At 37.4% G+C, this 26,817-nt stretch overlaps 1 protein-coding gene across 9 annotated transcripts in view; it reads right to left on the minus strand.

Moving 5' to 3' along the window:
- Positions 1 to 26,817, minus strand: part of nbeab (neurobeachin b) — a 219,835-nt gene that overhangs the window by 140,698 nt on the left and 52,320 nt on the right. For all 9 annotated transcript variants that reach the window (XM_032590852.1, XM_032590851.1, XM_032590860.1 and 6 more), the window contains exons 6-15: positions 26,565 to 26,691; positions 24,638 to 24,757; positions 23,502 to 23,648; positions 17,550 to 17,747; positions 17,228 to 17,361; positions 15,112 to 15,220; positions 12,492 to 12,644; positions 10,013 to 10,181; positions 1,190 to 1,269; positions 102 to 164 (exon numbers count right to left, since the gene is read on the minus strand). In XM_032590852.1, coding sequence (XP_032446743.1) covers positions 102 to 164; positions 1,190 to 1,269; positions 10,013 to 10,181; positions 12,492 to 12,644; positions 15,112 to 15,220; positions 17,228 to 17,361; positions 17,550 to 17,747; positions 23,502 to 23,648; positions 24,638 to 24,757; positions 26,565 to 26,691 — 1,300 coding nt within the window. The remainder of the gene's footprint in view (positions 1 to 101; positions 165 to 1,189; positions 1,270 to 10,012; positions 10,182 to 12,491; positions 12,645 to 15,111; positions 15,221 to 17,227; positions 17,362 to 17,549; positions 17,748 to 23,501; positions 23,649 to 24,637; positions 24,758 to 26,564; positions 26,692 to 26,817) is intronic.

The following is a 26,817-nucleotide window of genomic DNA, read 5'->3' on the forward strand; positions in this document are numbered from 1 at the left end:
AGAAAAATTCTGAGGAGGATTTGTGACAATGCAGCGAAGGGCAGGAGAGTGGCATAACATCGCTGAGTGAATTCCCTTAGAGGATAGAAAGAGACGTGTACCTCCTGCATTGTTAGCAAATAGTTGAGGATGCTCTGCAATTCATCCTCCTTCACACCCCGATCCTAAAAGAAAACAAAATAATAACGCATTGAATCATTCAGAAGGGGAGAAAGCATGAAAGACAAGTACACTAATAATCTGACACAAGCGTTTCAGCTGCTGATTATTTTCTTTGTTCAGACGTTTTTCATAAAGAAAATTTCTATGTCGTGAATTCCCACTAAGATTTGACTGTTTTTTATTCTCCAGTGAAACAGAGAATTAAATGTTTTTGAAATGTATTGTAGTGGAACAAATATCTAAACAGACTGTTTATGCTAGAACAACCTGTTTGGATACTAGTAATTATGTCAGCCCAAACGCCAGCAGACACTTTTAGGGGTCCAGTTTTTAACAATTCTGGACCATTGCCTTTGGATTGGCTCATAAGACTGCACTGTATGGCTTGTGCATACAATCCACTTAGAATCCTAACTTTCCCAGACTTTACTGACATTCACAGTGAGAGAGATTATGTAGCTTCGAGGGCTGTCTGTCTGTCATGTGACCTCTTGTGTAACGGAGGCAGTTGTGCTTTACACTACTCATTAAATTTTTGAACCAGCAACTTTTCTGGTAAGTTCTGTCTGCACACAATTAACTGCAATCACGTTAAAATCAGCATGCCAACAGTAGAATACCAATTAGAGAAATCTGGTTGGAAACACCTTCAGTAAGATCTAGTTTATTGAAAACTGTGGCTGCATGGGTTGATTCAAATATAGCTTCAAAAACAAATGAAACTAATGGTTGAGCCTTATTTTTAAATTTCATAAATCTATTGGGACAAAGAAAATCCTGTTGGAGTTAATATATGCAAAAACAGTGGAAAGAGCAAAAACCTCACGTTATACTGGAATCCAGACATATATTGTACTTTTACTTAATATTTAACTTTAAGATATACATAAAAAGATCCCCTTTTCGGCACAGCTAACTTCTTAAGGAGCACAACAGTAGACCATTTCAAAGGATAAAGGCAGAATCTCTAGATTTTCTCAGTGCAGTCATGTAGGGAATCTGATGTATGAAGACAGGTGGGATATACCTTCAGAATGAGTTGTTTGAGGAAGAGAAGCATGAACGCCCGCAGAGAGATTACCTCTTTCTGGGTTGGCCTCGGCCCATCTGTGGTTTTAAAAAAATAAATAAATAAATGAAGCGAGGAGAAGAAAGAAAAGCAGATATCATCTTTCTGCTGCTGTCAATTTTTAAGTCTTATTTCTGAGTTTTCTTTGAGCATGTGAGAAAATTGACAAACTGAACGCTCTAAAACCTTGGGTGTATAAGCTTAGGTTTTAACAGATTTCAACAGCAACAAAGTATTTTTTTTTCATTTTTCTTTATTGATAAAAGCAAGGAATTTGTAGATTTGCAATAAATACAATAAGCTGGAAAGGAAAGGCCATCTGCAATATTCCTTCCAAATGTATCCATCATTTCCTGCTGTGTCTAAACTCAGACAGTCTCCCAAGTAACCTTGGCCGCAACATGGGGTCCAGGCTGCCAGTCTAAGGTCACCTTATTCACAAATTGCCATCAAACCGGACAACAGCACATTATAACAGCACTGCATTCCTCTGACAACTTGAAATCACTTTGGCATTCTGACAATAACCTCAAATTGTAATTTATTTCTCATCTCTTTATAATATATCCACCAAAATTAACAATATCTGATAAATTTTGTTACATATTGTGAAATTTCAGATCCATTTGGCACAAGAATGTATTTTTTTATATTAGATTTTATTTAAAATTCCCTGGTTTTGAGCCAGGCCTGTTTTTATGTACACAGAGTTAATAAGCTGCAGCAACAGCCAGATCAATAAAACCCAAGAGTATTCATTAGGACACAACAGAAATCACAATACATAGAATGCACTGACCTTGTTGTGCTAGCAGAACTCCTGCTGTTACATTAAAGGTTTGTCAAAATTTCAGTCGTGTTAACCCATTTGTTGTTTATCCCGTGCAAAAAACAAAGCACTAGGACAGAGAAAATCCTCTGCCACTATGGCGCTATTATATAGCACCAGCTGGGTTAAATACAACAACAAGAGGAAGTTCAGAGAAAATTGGTCACTTTGCCCAATGTTCCCCCCTCTTCTTCCCTTCACTGATAAACTCCAACCTCTGCCTTGGCTGAACACATGTTTATTTGAAATGGGAACCGATATAATGGCAGCAGACACCTGACCATCCTGCTACTTCAGCCAGTCAATGTAATCAATGATGAGGCTCCCTGAGGAAGGGGGAGGAAGGTAAGTGCCTCTGCATCCCGACACTGATTAATAGCAGGAGAGAGGAAACTCCACCAAAGGGATAGAGCCGAACATAAAAGGGATGATAAGAACATTATTACCACAGCCACCACATCTAAGTTATTCACAACCAATTATGCTCACAAACCCTGCACGGCCCTTGTTTCTCATTCACAGACTGCTTTAATTCCTGCGTCCCAAAGGCACAAGAAGAATGAGTTTATTGAAAAACAATTTATGTCCATGTGATTATTGCTGGAATTTTATTGCAGCTTATGAATGATAATAAAGTCAAGACAATAACATGCGTCCGTTATAGTTGTACAAACCTTTCCACATAAAAAGGATTTATTACAGATTAACTCCCTGTGTCCTTGGTAGCAGAAATCCTTGTTTTTACATTTGAAGCAACATTAGCAGGTATTCGGCTGGAGTGTAATGATACATGCATTTTGTTGACAGTTGTGGGTATGAGCTTTTTAGTCATATTGTGATAATATACAGGAAAAAACTCTAGTGCTATTTTAAATCTGCTCACATCCAGGCCATTTATGAGAGGAATTATACATTCTGGCATTCAACTTTTAGACATTAGCATATGAAGTGACAAAACAAAACAAAAAATAAAATCAAAGAGTACAGACAATTCTGAGACTAAACACCCACCATTTTCACTGCAGTCTAATATTTGTGAGCATTCTGGTTCCCTAGTGAACTATAGTGATGGTGGACAAAGAAAGATGTATCAAATAGAGGCTTTAGTTGTTGGGTTTTTTTTTGCCTTATTAACAGTCACTAACAATTCAGGTGAGTCCTAAGGCATAATAAGCACTATATTACTCTTGTCAGCGGTGGACTGCCATACTTTGTTGTTGAAAACACCATTTTTAAAACACATCCTGCATGTAACTGAGAGACGTTATGGAGATTTCATAAGCAAATTCTAGGTTCAAACATTGAAGTTCGAGTGTCATAGGGCCTAACAACCCCTGCAAAGGTCTGGTCACTAGCCTGGCTATTTCCTTCCTGTGCAATTCTGCTTGATTCTAATCTCACTTCACAGCACAATCTGGGCATTCTCCTATTGACTTGGATTCTCCCAGTAGAACTTAAAGCTGGCCAATCAGCAAACAGAAGGAGAAGTTGTGAATAATGACGTAATTTTTCTACGCTGTTGTAGAATTATAGTCTGTCATTAGTTTTGGCAATGGCAGAGAAGGAAGTGAACAGAGCCGTTTTGTTCTCCTTTCACCACACAAACTTGCCCATTTGGACTTTGTAATGGACCACAGAACATGACACGATGAAAGGTTTTATTTTCTGAAGAGAAATAGTTAATCTTTCCAATGGTGGTGATTTTTAGTTCTGCTCAGTGAAGGAGGCTCCACCATGATCTAAGAGCCCAAAACGTCTAAAGTCCATTATCTCTGTTAATGATCTGTCCTTTAAAGGAGAGACAAAACAAGCTTGAACTGGATGTGCTGACTGGCCAAGAAGCTTTGCTGCCCACCTCATTACACACCATTTGGTAAAAATGAAGCCAGCACAGAGACTGAATAGATAAGAGAGAAAAAGCTAATATGTTGGCTGTGGATTCAAGTCTCAGTCTAAGAGAAACTGAGCATCTGCCCGACAGCTGGGACAGATTCTGTACTATAACCGAATGATACATGGCTTTAATATGAGAGCATTCTCTATTAGGACCTGCAAAAAACACAAGAGATTATATAAGCACCCTTCTGTCAAAATTTAATCGGAGAGTGATTGATGAGTGATTAATGACCCTAATTAATTGCTTTTAATTTCCGGTCACATGATGCCCATTGACATAGCAACATTGACATAGAACTTGCAACATTTAAAACAAAAACAAACACATCAACAGCTATTTACATTACATTAAAGTTTGAATACATAAAATGATGATGTAAGACTTTGAACTTAAGACAGAAACAAACACAGGAAGCTATTTACATTATTGTAAAGAGGTGGAATAGATCCAACCTTTCCATTTTTGTTTAGTTGTTTTTCTGATGTTTGTTTCTTAGCATTTGTTTGTACCAAATGGAGGACATAATAAAAATGCAACATTGACACAGAACCTGCAACATTTAAAAGAAAGACAAACACAACCAACAGCTATTTACATTACATTACAAGTCTGAATACATACAATGATGATGTAAAACGTTCAACATTTAAAACAGAAACAAACACAACAAGAAGCTATTTATATTACAGTTAAGAGGCTGAATCCCAAGTCAAAAAAAATACAAAACTGTCCTTTCCTTTTATGTTGTTGTTTGTTTTTAAGCCTTTTTTTATTAAATAAAAGAGTACAATAAAAATGAAACACTGACTTAGAACTTGCAACATTTAAAACAAAATGACACTGTATGCCAGGGGTCTCAAACTCCAGTCCTCGAGAGCCGCTGTCCTACAGTTTTTAGATGTGCCACAGGTACAAAACACCGGAATGAAATGGCTTAATTACCTCCTCCTTGTGTAGATCAATTCTCCAGAGCCTTAATGACCTACAGTAATTATTCTATTCAGGTGTGGTGCAGCAGAGGCACATCTAAAAGTTGCAGGACAGCGGCCCTCGAGGACTGGAATTTGAGACCCCTGCTGTATGATGTGTTTCAGGCCACTTCATGTATCACTGAAGGGAGTGAATGTGTTTGTAGCCCCTTTTGCACTGCACAGCCAGACCTGGTCTGACCAGGGCCAGACCGGATCAGCAGGGCTGATCATTTTTGCATTAGCACTTCCAGCCCGGTACCACCCGGCTTCCTGGAACCACGAGAGCTGCGGTTCTAATCGGGCCGGCCAGACCGGGCCAGTTTGGAGTTAGCTGTTGATTGGTTCATTGGCTGCCGGGGCGGGACAAAGATCAGATCTCTGGATCAGAGGAGCACTAGGCTTTCTCGATGGCTGTCATTTCAATATGCTGCATCAATAAATTCTCGTCATAATCTATTCTTACCCTACACTGGGATTACAATCGCCAGCAGGCAAGGTGGGTGAAGTGGGAAAACAAACGGCAAAGGGTGGACAGACCGGGAATCGACCGCCGTCACAGTGATTCCCAACCGTAGTCCTCCAGTACCCATGCCCTACATGTTTTAGGTGCCTCCTTCTCCTAACTCAAATGAATGGCTGATTGACAGACTTTTGCAGTATTTGGTGGCTGCAGAGGAGGTCATGCAATCATTTGAATCAGGTGTGGTGAAACAGAAAAACATAAGAGTTATTTTTACATGAATTAAAGTATTAATAATCTTACAACAACAAGGTTGTTATTCACATAACTTTAAAAAGGTTGAGCTTTGATGTGATGGCGTTTCCTTTTCAAATCTTTGTTCTTCCAGGTTCTATATTTTGCTTCCTTCTGCAAAGCCTCTACGATCTCTATGGCCTCCATCTCATAGTTCTCTGCCTTGATCCTAAGGGTTTTTTCCTTTTCCAGCATGAGGGTGAGTTCCTGGATATCTTTGAGCAGAGATCTCTGTTTCTGGTCGTCTGCCTGAAGCTTGTTGGTAAAAAGTACGGCCTCAGCTGAGAGCGTCTCTGTCATCTTACAGGCTTTCTCGAAACCCTGGTAAAGTTTATCTCTTACCTTTTCCAACTCCAGCTTACCTCTTTTGCCTCTTTTCTCAGAGCCCTTTCTTTCTGCAGTTCTTTGTCTGTTTCCTGCTGAAGAAACTCTACAGTTTTCAAGAGAGAAGCATTTTCAGTCTCTCCTTGGACCCTTAGTGCTTTTTCCTCTTGGAGCATTTTCTCCAGCTGTTGGAGTTCCAGTTCAAATTTGTCTCGATCATCCAAAGTGATCTCAGATGGAGCCTCCTTGGACGTTTTCTCCACGTCCTCAAGCTTTTTAATTAGTTCCTCTGCAATCTCCACAGATTCCTGTTTGTCTGCCTCAATTTGGGCTTTACGTTCTTGTTCCGTTTTCAGTTCTTGGTCCAATATTTCTAAGAAATTCTCAGCCTGGACCCTTAGTGCTTTTTCCTCTTGGACGGTTTTCTCCAGCTGTTGGAGTTCCAGTTGAATCTTCTCCCTTTCATCTGAAGTGATCTCAGTGGGACCCTCTTTGGACATGTTCTCCACGTCCTCAAGATTTTTAATCAGTTGCTCTGCTATCTCCACAGCTTCCTGTTTGTCCGCCTCAATTTGGGCTCTAAGTTTACGTTCGGTTGTCAGGTCTTGCTCCATCATTTCAAAGAAAGCCTCAGCACATTTAAATTGGTCCAGGTTCTCATTTTCAGCCTGAATCCTCAGCTCTCTCTCTCTCTGGAGCATTTCTTGAAGCTGTCGAACATCAAGATAAGGAATGTCCTCATCTCGAACTTTGACTTCTGTTGAATGTTCACTGGAAACTTCACAGTGGCTAGAGAATTGTAGCGGAATCTTGATGGCTTCCCTTTTTGCACCAAGATTTTTTTCATTCTCCAGCTTCTCCTTGAACTCCTGAATTTCCAGAAGCAAGGCCTGCTTCTCCTTCCTCTCCTCTGAGACAAGGTCTTCATAGTCTCGTTTGGTGTTGAATTTCTCCATCGTAATGGCCGCAACATCTTGGTGCAGCCCCTTGATCTCCTGCTGAAAGATGTCAAAGAGCTCATTGTTGAGGTGATACACCAATGGTTTCGGCCATTCTTTGTTTGTTTCCTGCCGAAGGATCTCTACAGTTTTCAAGAGAGCAGCATTTTTAGTCTCTCCTTGGACCCTTAGTATTTTCTCCTCTTGAAGCATTTTCTCCAGCTGTTGGAGTTCCAGTTCAAATTTGTCCCGATCATCCAAAGTGATCTCAGATGGAGCCTGCTTGGACGTCTTCTCCACGTCCTCAAGCTTTTTAATTAGTTCCTCTGCCATCTCCACAGCTTCCTGTTTGTCTGCATCAATTTGTTCTCTAAGTTCTTGTTCCGATTTCAGTTCTTGGTCCAATATTTCTAAGAAATTCTCAGCCTGGACCCTTAGTGCTTTTTCCTCTTGGACGGTTTTCTCCAGCTGTTGGAGTTCCAGTTGAATCTTCTCCCTTTCATCTGAAGTGATCTCAGTGGGACCCTCTTTGGACATGAATTTAGTGGCTGTCATGGGACAAATTATCTAAAAAGTTCCAAATCTATTTAAATATACAATATTATATATTATTCTCCATTATCTAACACTTATTGTTTTTCATACTTTAACTGTATTATTCTTAAAACTCAGAGGTCAGAAGGAGTTCACCAAAAACAATGTATCGCATTGATGACAGATTTAATGGAAAGGGGCGGGGTGTATCATGTGACCGGATGGGGGGAGGTGCATCATGTGACCGGATGGTGGGAGGGGCATCATGTGACCAGGAATTAAAAGCAATTAATTAGTGTCATTAATCACTCATCAATCACTCTCCGATTAAATTTTGACAGAAGGGTGCTTATATAATCTCTCTCACAAGAAACTAAAAAGAGGATTTGCCTTGAGATAAAGAACATGTAGCTAGTGAGATCTGTTTTAAATGTTCTCTCTGTGTCCCATAACTCAACACTTCATTATCTACTTGGTTCTTTTTTGTTTTTTTTTACTTTTGTGTTTGTTTGGTCATTCCTCTGTTCAGAAGGACAGAGAGAAAAAGTGAGCTGCCAGGCAAGCAAAGACAAATGAATCTGGGCAGCCTGAGACTAATGTACACCATGAATGTGATCCATTTTAAGATGCATCCCCAGCTGTAGTTCCTTTTGCCTTCCTTTAAAATCAGAGGTGTAATTTGTCTTCTATTCAAAGGTCTTCATTTGGAGAAGAGAAAGGGGAGCTTAATGGACATTTGTGATTAACAAATGGGTAGCATAATTTGGGATGGGCAAATGTTTACATGTCTTTGCAATTAAAAAGAAAATCAAACAAATAAGTGTTGTCAACTTTTAATTCAATAGTGATATACTTTCTTACACAAATGCTTACAGCTTCTCACCTTGTTCTTAGTTTTATTTCAATGCATGCACATTGCTGGGAAAATACCCTCACTGATGTTTTCAATCATTTATACCAATATAATAAACCCTGGACCATTACTCATGGATCAAGACAATCCCGAGGTCTTGCTCTATCTCTAGGCTTTACACAAATGACTGATTTTCACTCATAATATTTAATAATGGTAAAAGCAAGGAAATTGCAACATAATATTGGAACATGATATTGGAAAAGACAAGCAATTTCTTTTTTTTAAAGCATACTTCCTTCTATTTAACCAAGGTTGATTTGGTAAAATAGTCAGATTTGACTGTGACTTATCCACATGTTCTTAATACACACACTGATAAAGTACAATCTTCTGAATAACGCATCCTGTCCAGTTTTCCATGTAGCATTAGTTTTTCCTACTTTACAAACCATTCTTGGATATCATACAGTGGTACACTATCATCAGTGATGCACAAGTAAATGAGCTATAATTAAATTGAATGAAGATTAGAAGGATACACTGACACATAAATGCTAGTGGCCTTGTCATTCCTTTGTGTTGTGCTGACTTAAAACTACTGCCTATATCAACAAAATAGTACTTTAATTTTGAAAAAAAAAAAATAAATCTCAACCTGTCAAAACTGAAAATCTGTATCAGAAAAGAAAAGCCTGGTTGATCCATGTCCACACTGAAAACAATTCAGTAGGTTAAACATCTGACTGGAGAGATGAGAAGTAAAGGTGAAGGCCCAGTGGAATCCATAAGTCAAAATAACCTCTGATAAACTAAGCATAGGAATAATACAACTATCAGAAGGCTATTCATTATGATCCCATTCTAACTAATCAGAAGAAAAATGAAGTTCATGAAAGAATCTGCAATATTCTCCCAGTACTTACACTCTGGGATTCATTTATGTACCTACAGTATTAATACAAATGAAAATTACCTGTAGGAACAATTCAAGCAGAGGCATAGAAAAAAAAACCTCTTTTGGATTAGCTGACCTTTGATAGTGTGAAGAGTATTACATCAATGCTGTCAAGCTCCAACCTTCAGCACGTAAATTTTATTGGGCCTTGGTGCAGCATAAAGTGGGGTCTCGAAACCAATATAAAACAGCCCCTATATTAGAAAGTGGGTAGTTTCTGAAAAGAATAATGGATAGCAAAAAGGAAATGACAGTTCAAGGACACTTTCTTTTCCTTTACAGCCCGCTTGGTGATGTGCTGTTTCACAGACTTAGTGTGCCAGTCGGTAGACTGGGCCACGTTTCATAGACTTAACACCCACAGCAAGCACCTTACTGGGATGACAATAGATGATATAGTGTGTCTGCCTAAACTGCCATCTCTTGGCCACAGTCCCAACAGCTGACAGACAAACCTTTCTGTGTGGAGACGAGTCATTTAAAAAGTGGTGGAGCTGCTTCAATTTCTGTCGTCACTTTGATAACAGGCTTGGAACCGCATACAACACTAGTTGTTGTTTCACTCCCAGCGATTTCCTTTCTAAAATTCTAAGGGTAGTTTGGATTCATCCTGAGATAGATGAGAAGCCTACAACAACCCGTATAAAATCAAATTATGGTTATTGCAAAAAAAAAAAAAAAAGGAACTCAACATCCAGATGAATAAAAATTAAATATGCTCACCTAATCCCTTTGGTGTGATGCCACTACCGTCTGCGGGATTGGAGGCCCAGTAGTAGTATTTCAGCATATGCATGAGCTGAAGGACCGTACCAACCCGACGGATTGTGTTGTAGATGGTAGCTGTGCCAATGAACTCAGCAGAAAGGTATGTATATAATGAAAGCTGAACCTGGAATGAGAAAAACAAATATATATATTCATATTACCAACAGCACAGTGAAATAATTATTAAAGGCACATAACAGCTTCATCAACTGGACAAGGAGTGGAAATTAACAGGTGGCAAAAACCCCCAAAGTGGAAGCAGAGCTAAGAGATAAACCTGAAGTCGAAGTGCATAGTAAATCTAAAACATGGGTCTTTAAAAGGAAGTGGAAAAGTACGTTTCTATTCATGTTTTTGATGAGAACAGTCAGTCAAATTTTTTGTCATCAATGTCGGCGGGTGCTTTTACAGTCTTGGTTTTTATGTACCCAACTTTTTCAGACATTTCCTACCGGCTTTGACAACCGATGATTTAGAGCACTTTTCTGTTATTTATTGCTGTCTACTGCAATGAAATGTAGTTATGCTATTCTGAAAACAAGATTTTCCTTGCTCAGAAAAAATTGACAACATTGGAGTTTAGGACCATTACTGGTATGATTTCAAATGTTTTTACCTATAGTACTCCAAAGAAACACCATATCTAGGTTAGTTCCTAAATTCCCTTATGAGTGATAGAGTATGCAAACGTTACCTATTTTATATGCTGTGTGACATTTTAAAACACAAACTTCAGAAAGGTGCCCTTACAAAAAGGAAGGACACCTTGTGATTATTCTTTTGTTGCAACAAAGCTTCTTTGTAATAAATGTTACAATAAACTTCTCCATCAATTCTCCTGAATGCTATCTCCAAAGGTTTCCACATCCTTCCTATAGTCTGCCTTATTACAGCTAAGAACGACATGGAGTTGAGATTTTATGGACTGGTGCCAGCAGAGCCATCTGTAGATTAATTTCATGGCTGTTTAGCTTTTGCACATTTGACATAACTGTGCAATATATGCTATCTTTTATTATTTTTTTATTACAAATTTGGAGTTTTAACTGTGTGCTTTCCATTTGCTTGTTCTTCTGATACACTGTGTCCCGCAACTGTGGGTTGATGATATTCTACTCCATTCCATGTTCAGGCTGAATGGCTGGGATTAAAATAGCTATCTTAGTTAATACAAAAAGATGATTTCCTGAAAAATAATAAACTGGGAAATGACAAACAAAATGCAGTGGATTTTTAGCCAGGAAAAAATTATCCCATTACAAACTTTCACCTTCAGTCAAGGGTCCATCCAAAAAGCCCTTTCTCTTTATCTTGGCCATTTTCAGAGCAGATTTCACCCCACTTTTTGCCTGATTTGGCCCTGGTTCTTATACTGGAAATGAGGACGAAAAAAAAACTACCCCAGAAAATCATTCTAGTTCCTAAACGATTCCTGCAGTGGAAATTCACCTTTACATAAACAGAAAGAAATGCAGTCATAAAATACAATTTATTCACAAGGTAATGCCAGGAGTCCCCTGCTTTAATGCAAGTCACACAGCTTGCAGCATGCTATAAGTTGGTAGCAGAAAGGGACAGGTAAATGAATTTTACCACTTTGGCCACCTAGGAGAGTGCACCCAAGCAGTTGGCCTGAGAGATGCTCAAAGTGCTCAAACTCCTTTCATTACCAAGCTGTTTCTCTCATTTTTCATCCATCCTTTCTGATCGCTCCATTTTGAAGCGTCACTGGCATGCCTCTGGGCAGTTTGGTATTCCTTTCATACTTCTATTTATATATTTGTGTGCTGCCTACCAATAAAAAAAAAAAACACATTTGCCACACACACTACTTCTTTAGTAAGTCTGATTTCATTTTATGGGTAATTATTTAAATGTAGGATTGGAAAAACTCCAAAATGTTTAAAAAATGTATTTGAGACCAGTGAAATTGGAGCATAACTGCAACATTTAAATGTTCTATGCAATTTAAAAATGTGTCGCACAGGAACAAAGCACTTTAAAGTGTCCAATTTAAGACACACCACCATTTTGAGAGAAATGTACACAACTTGTAATTGGAAAAAAAAACAAAAACAAACAAAAAACCATTCTTCCTCATGCTGCAAATTGCTGTAACACCTTTTGTCGTGTTAGTTGTGAACTTGGTTTAATAGCTTTCATTTATATACTGAGAACAAGTTACGGTTAGTTTTTATTTGTTCTTTTGTTCCTTCATTTATTCTCATTTGCAGATGTATTTTACCACCAGTTTTACCTGCTGCCATTGAAAGCTCACCTTTATTGTCACAAAGAAAATGTCTACTTGACATCTTGCTTCCACAAAAGAAGCTGGATGTGAAGAAATTTGTCTTCACACTTTTACAAAGGCAGTGGTGACAAACAGTCAAGTTTGAATCTCTGGTTGCTCATCTTGTTATTTGCGGTAGCTCACCTTGGCTGGGGTATAGATCCAAATTGCTGCATTAAACAGGATGTGATCACACAGCTGTTTCAGCAGTGGCGCTCCATGTGGCAGGCCGTCAAGATACTTTGCAAAGGAGAGGAACTGCTCTAAAACAGCCCTGCTGATGTGTGCACGAGAAGACTGAAAAAACAGAGCCACAAAATCACAATAAAAAACACATTCATGATGGCATTTTAATATGGTCACTGGATTTTGAAAATATATTTATTTGTAAATTAACATTTTAATAAACTTGACCTATAAGACTATTACAGTTGACCTGGAAATAAATTAAACCCATAATATGTAATATAATTTCAAAACTTGCACATGCTGAATTTTCTCTTTAATGCACTGGTAACAGTTAACCCATTTACTGGAAGAAAAGGCACACCAAGGTTTTTAAAAAAAGCCATTTTCAGAACTTCTTAAATTTTCCATCATACCATTTTCACAATTTAAAGTTATTTTGAAGAGATGGCAGAGAAAACGTCAGAGTGACCAGAGTTTTCTCCGGCTGTGTGGAGCAAAGCACACAGCTTTGCACCACACAGCAAAAGTGTGTTGCCCCCTCACCTGTTGCTGCACACTATTAATCACCTGGCTGTAAGAAGGTTTTTCCTTTTCTTACAAGAAAGACAAATTCACGTAAAAGAATGACAAACTATTTTTTTTCTTGGACTCAAGTTTATCATACTGAGACTCTCAGACAAAGTCATACCTGGTAGAACACAAAATTTATCAATGCTTTTGGGGTAATGGAGGTTTCTTGGTCACAATATAAATAAAATAAATTTGTTCTCAAGTATTAAATACTGCAGTATCAATTCATCATTATAACATTGGTGAGAAATCGATCTACTCAGCTAGTTCATCTCATTATTATATAATAAAACAAAATAAGGATATAATGGACACTTCTACAGGCAATTCTGCATGTGACAAGTGCCATTACAACTCACGCCTGGTGCTTATTGTCATTCCAGGTGGGAATTTTGTGAAAGGAGGGAAGAAAGAAAAATGAAGGCCAAAGGAGGAGAGAAGTTGTGGCATAAACAGATCATGAACAGATGGTGCGATATGTGAAAGTGTGAAACCTGGCAGCAGGAGGGAAGGGAGAAAAAACGGCAGCTCTCAGGTGCCGACTATGCCTGGCTGTTAGTTTACAGCATCTGAAACCAGCAGACAGGCAAGTCACTGAGTGACAAAGTGGAGTCATATCTCAGTGCTCTGAAAGAGACGGCACTCTGGGGATGCCGGCTGCTAGATCTGAATCACAAAATGGGTAAATAAAGACTGATGCAGAAAGTGGGGGACATGTTCCTCTGTTCAGTTCAAAGAAACGTACAGGACTTTGCCACGGGCAATGGAAGATTAGACTACTGACAGGGCTTTGAGAGTACAGACAAAACACTGTGCACCTTGATAGAACAAGACGCAGACAAGACACAGCGTACCTGGACAATGAGAGATAGCAAATGGGGTGTTCACTGGAAACTCACAGACTGTTAGTCTACATGAAATTGCATATCGTTCAAATGTTTTAATGAAAGCAAATGTGCAAAAAGAGATTTTTAAAGCTGATGCAAGACTTTTTAAATTGGAATTTGATCTGAATTAATGAGAAACAGAGGATCTCAATAAGTAAGGAATGTAATGTAAAGGTTACAGTAATTCAACTCAAAAGTGAAACTTGTATATATTTAAAGCGCCTCACATTCTTTACCTGTTTAAATCAAGTTTTCTTTTTAATCTACATAAGAATCTTTAATGTACATATTTTTAATAAAAAGAGTAATAATTTAAAAATATGTCCATAAGTATTCAAACCCTTTGCTGTTACACAGAGATATAAAACACATCTTTTAAGTTTATTTCCTTATTTCTTCGTGACTTGCTTCATAACTGCTAGCTGAAAATGATTTTCTCAGAAGTTTTAACATTACAAAATATTTTCAATAAACGTCGACTTCCTAGTAGAAAGGAAGTCCATGCAATGAAACCACTTATTACTTGGTCATGGTTTCTTTTGGATTAATTGCTGCATCAATGCATTTAAGATGAAGACAATCAAAATTTGGATCTCTTGCTAAAGCTTGATTAGCAATCAAGCATTGCATCAAGATTGCAATTATTGCCTCACAATAGTTGCAATCACGATAGTGGCTCTTTCTATAGAGTGTGTACACTTTTCTACCACATGTTTTCCTTCCACTTAACTTTCCAGTGCTGTGTTTGGATGTGGCACCTTAAACAGACAGCTTTTTTGTTTTACTCCCCTTGTGAGAGTCAAAGGTTGTTTAGGAGACAACTGTCAAATCAGCAGTCTGACACATTACTGTGTGGCTTGTCTAAAAATCTAATTGGTCTAATATTTGAATTTCATGAGGACAATCAGTTTGAATTTTAATCAGTTGCAAATCTTAATCAAAATTAAAAGTAATTCAAACCTTGAAATTTCTCTATTTGTTAAAGTCTGCCCATTATAGAAGTTCCACTTTTTCAATTGAATGGTTGAGATAAATTCACTTTTCATTAACATTTTAATTTAATGATATAGACACTTTATGGGTTTGCCGGTGAAACTTTGATGAGATTGGCTCCATACCTTCTCTAGCAGGTACCCAATCACTAAAAAGCCCTTTCCTCCCAGCATCTGCTCCTGCATGGCCACAGAACTCTTCAGCAGCTCAACCAAAAAGGCTAGGAGAGTGGCACTGCAAAAAAAAAAGAAGAGAGAGAAGAAAAGCTAAAAACTCATCGGGTTTCACAAGACTTCTTAACAGGAATTAAATCTAACAGTCATATAGAAAATTAGATTGTTGTGGTAGTTCCATTTGCGTTGTTGTGGTGGTAAAAATAGCAATAGGATAATAAATGAACTCTTGTAGCATGGGAAGACAGTGCAGCCAAGGGAAAACAACAAGGTCATTTTCAGAGGATGTCAGCAATCAGCTGGGGAATCAAGCCCAGCCTTTAATCCCTCTTAAATTCAGAAAAGAAAGTTGGGGTTTTGTTTGAGTCCTCTGGGGAGCAAGGGGTGGGGTCTTTGAGGTGAACTCTAACAGATTGTGTATGTGTTCATATGGGAGTGGGGGTTCAAAGGACCAAGGCATTGCAGTGAAGAAAATGTTTCTTTGTTGTACAGCTTTTCTGCTGAAGCCTTTTGGCTGAAAGACAGTGGTGCTTGGTGACACTTCTTAATCGGCTTCCAATGGTTTCCACTCCAGCTCAACAAAAACAAGACCGCAATCACCCCTGCACAGACTTGCTCATATAGTGTGCACACAGTATGCATGCTCATCAAGTCTGATATTATATCTCGTATGTTGGTGCATAGTCAGTTCGAGGTCCCTTTTTCTCCATTAATTCACCTTCGCTATTACAGACAAAGTAAAGTAAAAATAGAAATGTGTGACAATCAACTTTGTGCTTCCTTGGTTCAGATAATTAACAAGAAACCAGTTTTCTTCCAGTGTGGTAGAACACAGCTGACTGATGGGTTTTCACTCCTGCTTTGCATTCAGGTTGGCAACAAGAAGTATCATAGAAAATTATTAGGATATTTTAAAAATCACTATCTGTGCATGCTGTTGGGAGCAGCAAACCCTCAGGCAAAACAGGAAGTTAATTGCTGAAAAAGCTTTGAACTCCAATGCCCAGCAGGCTTTAGAGGGACTAAGTCTTAAAGCAACAACAAAGTGCCATGTTTGGTAGGGGTGCACACTGTGAACCAAAGAGGAACGCACGCTGGCGAGAGGAGAAGAGGGACGGAGAGCAGAGAGGAGTGGAGTCTTTGGAGGCAGAGAGCTTTGGGGATCAGGGATTTGTGCTCCTATGTGGCCACTCCTGCATCCATCCATGTCATTAAACTGTTGCAGTATTAAAGCAGAGCTAAGAATCCAAACTGCACACAACCGCAAAGCTTTGGGAAGACAAGCTCAGGATAAGAGGAATGAGAGTAGAGATAATAATGAAAAATGGACTACAGTTTTATAAACACTATTACAGGATTCAGACTAATAAAACTTCTTTAACAGATTACTTGCTCAATTGCCTCGGTTTATACGTACTGAGAGCAATATTTGCTGTGTGCTGTGCATTATATGACTTCCCTTTTTCATATGTCTGAGCACAACAACTAACTGGTTAGATATAGGAAAGGTTACTTTTTGGTGAAAACAAAGACTTTCAACATTAATGCAACATCTTGCCAGCATAAAATCAAGAACTTCTTAAATTCCAACTGTACACTGATCAGGGACAACAGTATATGAATGATCATATCAGACATTAATGCTGATTACACGTTTTTGCAACCCAGTTGCAAACCAGCAAGCCCTTACTGGTCAGAATTTTAAGCCTAAATGGGGCTTAACATCTACTGCATTGCAATAAGTCTAACAGCTATGTAATGCCATCTTGGAGGGAAATATTTAAATATTTTTCTTACAAATTAACATGCATGAGATACTCCTAGTCCTACTTTAATCAATTTAATAATTTAGATGCAAATAAATTATTGCAACTATTTTCCCTTGTAAAGACCCAGAAATGAGCTGTTCAGACTCAGACAGCTGAACAAACTATTCCTAAAAGAACGCTGGATCCAAAGAGTGGAACTTAGTCGCATTAACAGATCCAACCTGCTATAGTGTCATGTATTTAACATCTACTGCATCAAACAAGGTTGTGCTCTGCAAGGTAACAACATATTAACCTACCAGACTGTAGTTTCCACCTGGCTGTCCTTCGACTGTTGAAAGTCCAACTGAGCAAAAAGTGGAAAGAGTACCTGGATACCACCAACAGAGTGGATGGCACTGTGGATGGAGTGTGTAACTGTGGCTTTCACATCCTGTGAGGATAAAAGTAAAACAGAAACAAATACGATGCTTGGTACAATATCTGCGAATAGACAAAGTCAGAATTTAAAAAATGAAAACAATGTTCATGTTGACTGAATAAAAAATAAAATAAAATAAACATAAATGAATTCATCATTGCCTCAGGTGGTGTGTAGAGATTAAGAGTAATGCATTTGACCTGAAGCATAAGGGCGTGCGGTGAGTGCACAAAGATAGAGGCGTTTTCACGAGGCGAGGACTCCAGGCAAAGCTGTGCGTCGGTGGCCTTGGCGTTATAGGTGAAGGCGATGGAGCCTGCCAATTTACCGTCGTACAACACCTGCTTGTGATGCTCTGCTAAGTGGATATCACTCTCCGACTTGAACTTAAACGTACTCTGCAAAAGAAAAAAAAAAAAAAAAACTAGAGCAAATCAGGGAATTAGGAGATAAAAGGAAACACGAGACAAAATGCAAAGTTATTTTCTGCACAAGCCCCTTATCGCATTCTCTGTGGTGCTATCTTAATTATAACTTGATGAAAAAAAATTATTTGAGAGTGAACTGATTAAAGTTGCGCGAAAAAGGCAACATTTTGAAAATGCAATTTCTAAACTGATTAGAACTGTCTTTTTTAATTTTTATCAATCTTTATTAGTGTAATCAGCCACAAAATGCAACACAATTTACCCTTTCAGTTATGCAAACCACTCTTGGCACAATTAGCTGGGAAGCAGCAGAATAGCATAAAGAAGCTGTGTGAGGTGCAACATTTCATGACTTCACCTTAATGTCATTATCTTCTGCAAAAAAAAGTTGAATGTAATCTCACTTGTATATCTTCTAAAAACACATTACACCGATTACATTAACATGTATTTTACAAAAACAAAGTACTTTTTGCTCTTTTATGTTGCTTAATATTGGCTCTCTTTCCCTTTTTTCTCCCTAGAGGAACATCACTTGGTGCTCTGCAACTTCTACAACAGAGAGTAATGATGAGGAGGAACACAGCCTGACCAAATGAATTAAGGTTCCTTTGAAATCTTAAATGATTGTTTACTTGTTTTAATTTAACTAGACGACTTATGCCAAACTTTTCTTGCATAGTGTCCAACAAAGCACTGTCATTGTGAATTCTCCTCTGCTCACTCTGAAATGGCTACCAACTGAACATGTGAGCATTTTCACTCTCCTAGAACTGAATGGGTCATTTGGGGTTTAAATATATTTGTGCAAAAGAAGTAAATTAAGGGTTATCAGATATGATTGAAAACACAAATAAAACCTGGCAGTGTGTAATTAAGTTCTGAATTACTGTCGTTTCACAACCTGGCAATTAGAGGGAAAACTTCAAAAGTTAAATCAAGTCCTTTTCAGAGAAAAATACTTTTTTCCCCATCAAACTTCTGGTTAATTTAGGATGCCACTTTTAAATGTCCCTACAGTACAAGTGGGGGATTTCCCTTTTTTAATATTTCAGATTTGCCCATTGCCATATTACCTTCTGCTGTCTCAAGACACTTTGATCACCTCATGAAAGCACAAGTCCAGCTAGTTAATGGTTCAATAGGTGATTTAATATAATTAACATAACAAATTGCTCATCAATGACAGAGTAGTCTTAATTTACTCAATCAATTATTTGTTGACAGATGAGCTAAAATAATCTGTCAAAGCTGTGAGAATGGACTAAGCTTAATACTTAAATCAATTCCTCTAATCAGTAGAGCTGAATTATTAATGAAAGCGAGAAATGTTTTCCATCTTTCTCAGAATTATGGGCAGCAAGCATGTGCTGATAAGAGAGAGATAGAGCTCTGCGGCGAGGAAACAACCATATGGTCCCAGCAGATTTGTAGAAAAAGCTTCTCAGAGCATCCTGCACCTGCCTAAAATGCATCAAAATCTGTTATTTTTAGTTGAAGTAAAAACATAAAGAGGGCTACTGGATGAGACTGTTAGTACTTCAGTAGAGCTCCATTTTCCCAGGATTCTAACCACGGGTGGTACTTTGATTTGGCACGAACTATACAAAGTAAACACAAAAACTAATGACCTGTCATGTCGAGCTAATAAGAAGAAACACCTACGCATATTTTGGGAACACCATGTATAAAACAGAAGTAGGCACTTAACCAAGAACAATTGCAGCGACTAGTTATTACCTCTGAAGTCGGAGCGTGGACCTGAAAACCCAATTTAAGCATGCCCGAGAGTCAAATCTGAAAACCAACGGGAGATTCTAATGGGCATGTTCAGAGAAGAGACAAACTAAATTCTTTGCATTTTATGCATGCTAAATGAATCTGCTTTTTAACATTGGTTAAACAGTTCTATGCGTTCATACAATTTAATGAAACATGAATCACGAGAAATGCAAATAACAGTTTGATACTGCAGCTGTGCTCAGTGACAAGTTAATTAGTCTTGGGAATAAAAGCTAACTAGTTACTAGCAAAAGACTTTAAAATGATTCATTTGCTATTTGTACTATTTCAAACAAAGCTGTTGTTCATTTAATGTGTATTAATGTAAAACATCTACTTGCATTAATGTAGCAATGGATGTCATCACCTAGCACTACGTCCCTGCACATATTTCTCCAGTAAAAAACATCAGAAATAGTAAGGATGAACTACAACTTCTGCTACACCACTTCTTACTTTGCTTCTAAAAAAATATATACATATACATATTCTCCTCATTTGCTATGATCAAGCCCACACAGCAGCTATTATGCATCTCATCATGTAGTCTCTTACATCCTTGGGTAGTCTTTTACTCATGGAGCCCAAGTGACCAAAAATAACAAGCTCCAGTGCCTCCACTTCTGTGCGGGCACTGCAGCAGTGTGAAAATAAAGATCACATGGGTTTTGACTATAAAACCTTGTGCCATGACAGCATCATTCCACAGACCAGTCAGTCATATAAAAGAATTAGGGCACAGTTCTCCCTTTTGCTCTAAGAGCAAAAGGCCATCCCTGAGCAAGGGCGAGCGCTTGAAAAGGTTCAGAATCCGAGTGTTTTCTGTGGTCTGAGTGTAACAAGAACTTTTAAAAAATTGATGCTTTCAGTACAGCAATGTACTGTATATTCAAAAATACATCATTACCAGTCCCAGTGTAGGTGGCTTAATGAACTTCATAATTAGGAATAAGACAATACAATTACTCCCATACCAGCAAAAACTAGGTCAATACTTGCAGATGTAAAGTGTTTTAGGCTCTTTAGATTCAGCCTCCCACAGAACCATTAGAGACGCATCAGATCAGTATCATAATCACTTAACAGTAAAGCAAATTGAAATGTAAACATAGAAACTAGAGCAAAAATAAAAACAAGATTCAGCTTCCAGAACAGGAACTCCAGCAAAGGATAGTAAACCTGGTCAATCAGATTCATTTAAAGATTTTTTTTTTCTGTATTGATTATTCTTTGTTTTTAACTTCTGGTGTCATGGCTGTTCTGTATCTGCATTAGGGTTATAGATTACACCTTCTGATCCATAGCCTACACTGACGTAGCATTTCATTTTCCTGAAAGGAGAAACACGGCTGTGCAAGTCGGTCTCTTCTAGGGCACTTTGTGGTGCATTCTGCAGAGCAGCGCTGGCACAAATTCAGAGGACTAATCTGCCTATTGTAGCCCACGTATGGCAACAGAGATAGAGGGTAAGGACAGAAATAACCAAGAGCATCATTTGAAAACATGTAAAGTCATGGCTTAATTGCTTTGACGAGTCCAATCAATGATTAATACTTAGTGTGCAGTAAATCTGCCAGTGAAAACTTATGATGGATTGAGAACTTACAAGAAAAGATTTCTTTTAAAGTGTTGATATTTATTTTTAATGTACCATGTAGATCAGCAGTGTCAAACTCTTCGGGGTACAGTATATGAAAAATCTAAATGTTCTTTAAGGGTCGGTTGTGCCAGAATGTATTAATAATACCCATTAAATTGTTAATAAATTAAGAAACAGTTTCTAAATTAAATATTGAACATATTTTCACACTGATCAGTATCTCCAAGATTTTGCAATCAAGCCCACATATTTTGTGGTGCCAATTTAGAAATATTTGTAATAAATTCTTATGATATTTACAATAATGTATGAGGATTAATGTGACATCCAGTAAGGCTGAGGCAGCAGTCATTTAAACCCAATGTTTTTGACCAAATCAGAAGAAATGCAGGAATTTGTTAATTTTGTGTGAATTTTGCAGATTAGTGAAAAACTGGAGGGACTTGTTGATGTAATTTGGAGTCTAGAGGGCCACATAAAAACTATGGCGGTCTAGATTTGGCCCCCGGGCCTTGAGTTTGATATGTGATATAGATCATTTAAAACTCAGAAATGACAAAAAAAAAATGTTTTCACTTAATTTCTCAGCAGCGGTTTATGAAAAAGCTACACTAAGAAAACTGAAGTAACAAACCGTAAGAAATATTTTCAAGCATGCTTTTGTCAATTTTAGTACAACATTTTCTTGTTAAATTATCAGTACATTTCTCAGGATGTTCTACATCCTTGGAACAAATGCAAAAACACACCCATAAATGCTCATAATGAAATGCACAGAAGTCTTCCAGGTCAAAATCAAATCTAGCAAGCGTAATTTTACAAAGAACTTGTAGATTATTTTGTAGACAGACGTTTGAGCTTCATGGCCACAAATCATACAAGAAAATGGTGACCCACTGAAGCAATAACCTATGTCTATGTTCAGAAAAGCTAGAGAATTTACAGTTGCATTCAAAGCACTGTATAAGCAAGTCAAAGTGTGTCAAAGATCAAACACAGATGAGGTAAGCAGAGGTTGGAAAGGAAAAAAAAAATACTCCCACAACAGTATAGAGGTTTCTTTCTAAAGACTGAGCCAAACTGTGGACGTACAGCAATAAATGTGTGCTGTAATCCCCTGCATTAAACCATGTCCCTGCAGCTCTTAATTAAAACAGGAAGGATTCCTGACAGCTGGACAACTTCCTAATTATAGCAACCCACTAGGCTACATTTATTATATTCTCCATTACTTATCAGAGCTCCATCACTTACAGGTAATTTTCTTTATGAAAAGAAAATTGCCTGAAATGAATTGTTCAAAATTCATTTAAGAATTTTTAACAATTGCCTCATTCTCTCTCTGGTAATAGTGTGTAGTTCAAACTCTGCTTGGTTTTATATTATTTGGCTGAAAGTCATATTTCTGGGAAAAGAAATCAAAACTGTACATCTTTGAAACTAGATTTCACCAACTCAACTCAGTATATTTTTAGGAACGTCCTGATTTTTTCCATCAAAGGATTCATATTTAAGTCATCTGTGCAAACTTTGTATTGATTTAACAAATAAATGTAACATTTTAACATTAGCAATACAAAAGGAAAATATAGTTCAGGTTTCTTCATTCAGGAAGCTGTTTTAAATACACTAGGAAAAAAAGGATGATCCCATTAATGAAAGGAAAGCCTACATACCTATAATCCAATTTTGTAAAGCTATAGAATGAATTAAAGAACATTGTTTTTGCTAAAGAGTCTATTTTTGCTTTTGTAAGATGTAAATTTCAGCGTTAAAAAAATCCCTCTGATATAAACTGTGTGAGACATTAAGTGTTTGGAGACGGTTTTGCAGTGCCTTTCATTGACTTTTTATGACAGAGTGCAAGTATTGAGTTTAAAGAACCGCAATTCTCCAAATATCAGGGGTAAAGATGAGAGTGTAAAGAGAAGAAGTAAACTGAGCAATCTTGGCAGACATTTAAAATCAAATAAAACAACGTTGAATTACACATCATATTAAAGAAGCTAAAACTGTCAGTGAAAAAATATTTGCAGCTCCTTTTACGGCAAGTCAAAGTTTCTCTATTCACATTCATGATTTGATGCTTTTTAGGCAGCATTGCTGCAGCTGATATAAGTTGGCTCAGGACTCGGTCCCTTTACCGAGTTCCTGCAGCTTTCCCCCAGCGTGCCATGCTATTATTCCCAAGGAATAGGTAATTTATGCAGCCGTTTATCTGGCAGGAAAAGCAGGACATAAGGCAAGGAACTACGGGGCAGCGCTTCTCATTGATTACACAAATGGATGGATGATTCCGACTGCTTATATATAATCTAATTTAGTCACCCACAAGCACATACCTTATAGCCTGGTCCTAGCTGATGAATTGCAAAAATCTGTGCCGGATTGAGAGCTTCACTGAATACGTAGACAGCGCCTAGCTGCCCACAGAACACTCTGTTTGCATCGGCTGTTTCTGAAGACCCGAGGAAGCACTTATCATAGCTCTGAAAGAAGGAAATGTACAGGAAAGGGCATTTGGGAACATTAGCAATTTAGGAAAAAAAACAGGAACCACATTAATGATCACAGCAAAGTGCAAAATATGTAAACTGTTTTACAATTAGGATTTATGTCTATACTATAGCCAATTTCCTTTGTTTGATCTTAAAATGTGTAACCAGCAAAGCTTACAACATTCCATCAAAATGAAACCACTAAAACTAGTTTTTCGTTTCTGTAGAAATAAATGAAAGGTAAAACAAATTGTACATAGATACAAGTGCAAAGACTGCATTTAAAAAGTATAAGTGCAACAAATTTAGAAATACAGGTGAAATACAAATTAGTCCAGATGTCAAAAAGCTCTTCATGAATCAGCATATTAAGAAGTCAACTTCAGATTTGTGGAATATACAAATACTTAAAGCCTAGTACACATGGTATACATAGTAAAATGTCTAGAAAAATATAAAAAATTAGAAAGGAAAATAATGAATTTAGCCCTCCATTACTCGGTTTAAATAGCTTTATTCTCTGTTACCAGCACATTAAAAATATCATGCTTCACGGAATAATTATGACTCATTGATTTTTTCCACTCAAATGAAAAATATCTTCACTACAAAACAGAGATCTGCAATAAGTGGAGCAAAATATTTCTTGAACTGAAAAGTGTGAATGCATACCGATAGTTTAAAACGCACATTTCAACAAAACACTTCACTCCTTCTTTTGCAAAAAATAATACATTTCTAAACCAGTCTGAAAAAAATAAATACTTGCGTTACTGCAGGTTCTTTGGGTCCTTCATGTTTAAAAATTCATCTTCAACATTAAAATCTGTCTAATTACATGATAACTGGATGAAAAATAGACCATGTCATCTTGCTAAGGGATTTAAAATGAGCTTTTCATAATGAGAATGACTGGAAATGCAAAACGTAAGTCCCTGTCAACCATGTGTTAAAATGTGTTACAAGTAAGGAGTACTTACATCATTTGTGTTGACGTGCCATGCCATGTCCCCATAAGAAACGAGCTGTCCGTTTACGTAGCATCTGATTTCACTGTTCCTCCAGCGGCTGTAGATGTGAACTATGCTGATCATATACCACTGGAGGTGAAGAGTGAGTCAGATTGAACGGAAATGAGCTCCGCTGTGTTCGTTTTCAAAAACCACATCAATCTTTCTCATTTTTCCTTTGCACATTTGAAGTAATACAGCAGAGAGGGATACTTAGACTCCATCTTTAGGAAAGAAACTACAGGGTAACTCTTAACCTTGATTTCTTTAGGCTTGAGACATTATTTTAGCTTTGCATGGAGCTCTACAGTATATTAAATTGCTGTCATCGGGGAAATGTCAGCATGCAGAATATAGCAATTACAAAAGACTGCTTGGATGTCAAGGGATGTTTGTCAATGCTCTGAATGCAAATGGCCTGTTGAATGGACTTTCACTGACATCACGACACAAACATGCTGAAGATTTCAGATGAGAAATGTTTGAATTTTAAGCGGCGAGAAATTTGTGCTGAAGAAAAACAAGAAGAAAAGTGAGAAAAATGTGGATTAATCACACATTTCAATTTTGAAAATTGCAATTGTGATGTTCAACAATATGTTGCCTTCTTCCCCACATACCACACTGCTCTAATTAAAAAAAATAAATAAATAAATAAATACTCTGGATGCTCAGAATGTGAAGAACATTTATTTGTTTTGAAAAAACAATAAAGATAAAATAAATCTATGAACTCCACAATTTAGGTGTGAATGAAAACAAAATTCAGTAGATATTGATTTTGAAAAATTGTATTTTAATACTTAGGGATTGTTTGCTTCTTCACTCTAAAAGACTCTCTTTGTACTACTTCCTAAGGAAACATAAAATGTACTCACTTACTGCATTAGAAGTGAATAGATGGTGAAAGCATCTATTCACTGGACTGGATCTTTTGTGATCCAGTCAGTTATTTACTGGTTCGACTGAAGAAAGGAGCTGTCTACGCATAAAGATAAAATTGTGTCAAAAAAGATTCATGGTTGAGCAGAAAAGTGAAGCCTGTCTGGAGATCATTTAGAAACGCATTTATTCACTAATGTCTGAATCCAAAAATCAATTAAAAAGTTAATTAATGCACTCTATCTTTGAACAATACAATACCTACACCGTGACTCCTGGAAAGAGGCAAATAGCTTTCCTCGAGCGTTATGTGAAGCCTCTAATTGTTTCACACGTGTCAGGTGAGTTTTTCTGCTGCACAGGGACAGCAACACCACCGAAACACACCAAAATAAATTAGGTTTGATTCTCTAATCCACATTTGAATGAGTAAGACTCCTGAGTTTTAAACAACTCAGGTGATAAAGAAACTGTTACTAATTAAAAAAAAATTTGATAGATTGAGGGTAAGTGATAATAAATGTAGCAAAAACTGCTGGTTTAAATCAACCAACAAAATATGCTTAAAATGCTGGGGAGGGTTTTTTTCCCCTTTTCTTTTTTACATATTTAAAATTTAATTGAAGTCCACAAATGTTTACTCCTACTGCTATTAGATTTATTAATACAAAATACACAGCCATGGCAAATATTTTGACATTCCTGATAATGAGGTGAATGAAGCATTTAAATAAATGTGTTTTATCACAATGCCATAATGTCAAGGTGGAGAATTTCACCGTAAACATGCAACAGTGGACAGGGGATATAATTTTTTGGGAGGTGCGGGGGGTGAGGGGTGGGGGGAGGGATGGTTGAAAACAGTATTTATTATTCGCTAGAGAATAAATGCACCAAATTAAAGGTTGGATTCTATTTTAATTTTTCACTGTGAAACTATGCTACTGCATAAACGAATAAAACGAATACATTTATTTCAAAGTTAATACTCAAATAAGCATCAAAACAAACATACCTTCCTGGGCTGAAAGTCATACTTCACACAGTGTTGGAAGCCTTTGCCTTTGGACTTCAGCGATGTGACAATCAAACAATTCCCGACAAAATGCGCAGAATAGCCAATGCCTTTGCTGGTGCGAAAGCTGCAAGAAAACATTTCAAAACTTATTTTATGCTCAACAATAATTTTAATCCAATTTAAACCATCTGAAATCTAAGAGGAAGCTTTGACAAAATTATGTAAGTTACACCTTTTGTCAATCACTGTG

This window comes from Xiphophorus hellerii, chromosome 18 (assembly GCF_003331165.1).
Source record: "Xiphophorus hellerii strain 12219 chromosome 18, Xiphophorus_hellerii-4.1, whole genome shotgun sequence".
Classification (NCBI taxonomy): domain Eukaryota; kingdom Metazoa; phylum Chordata; class Actinopteri; order Cyprinodontiformes; family Poeciliidae; genus Xiphophorus; species Xiphophorus hellerii.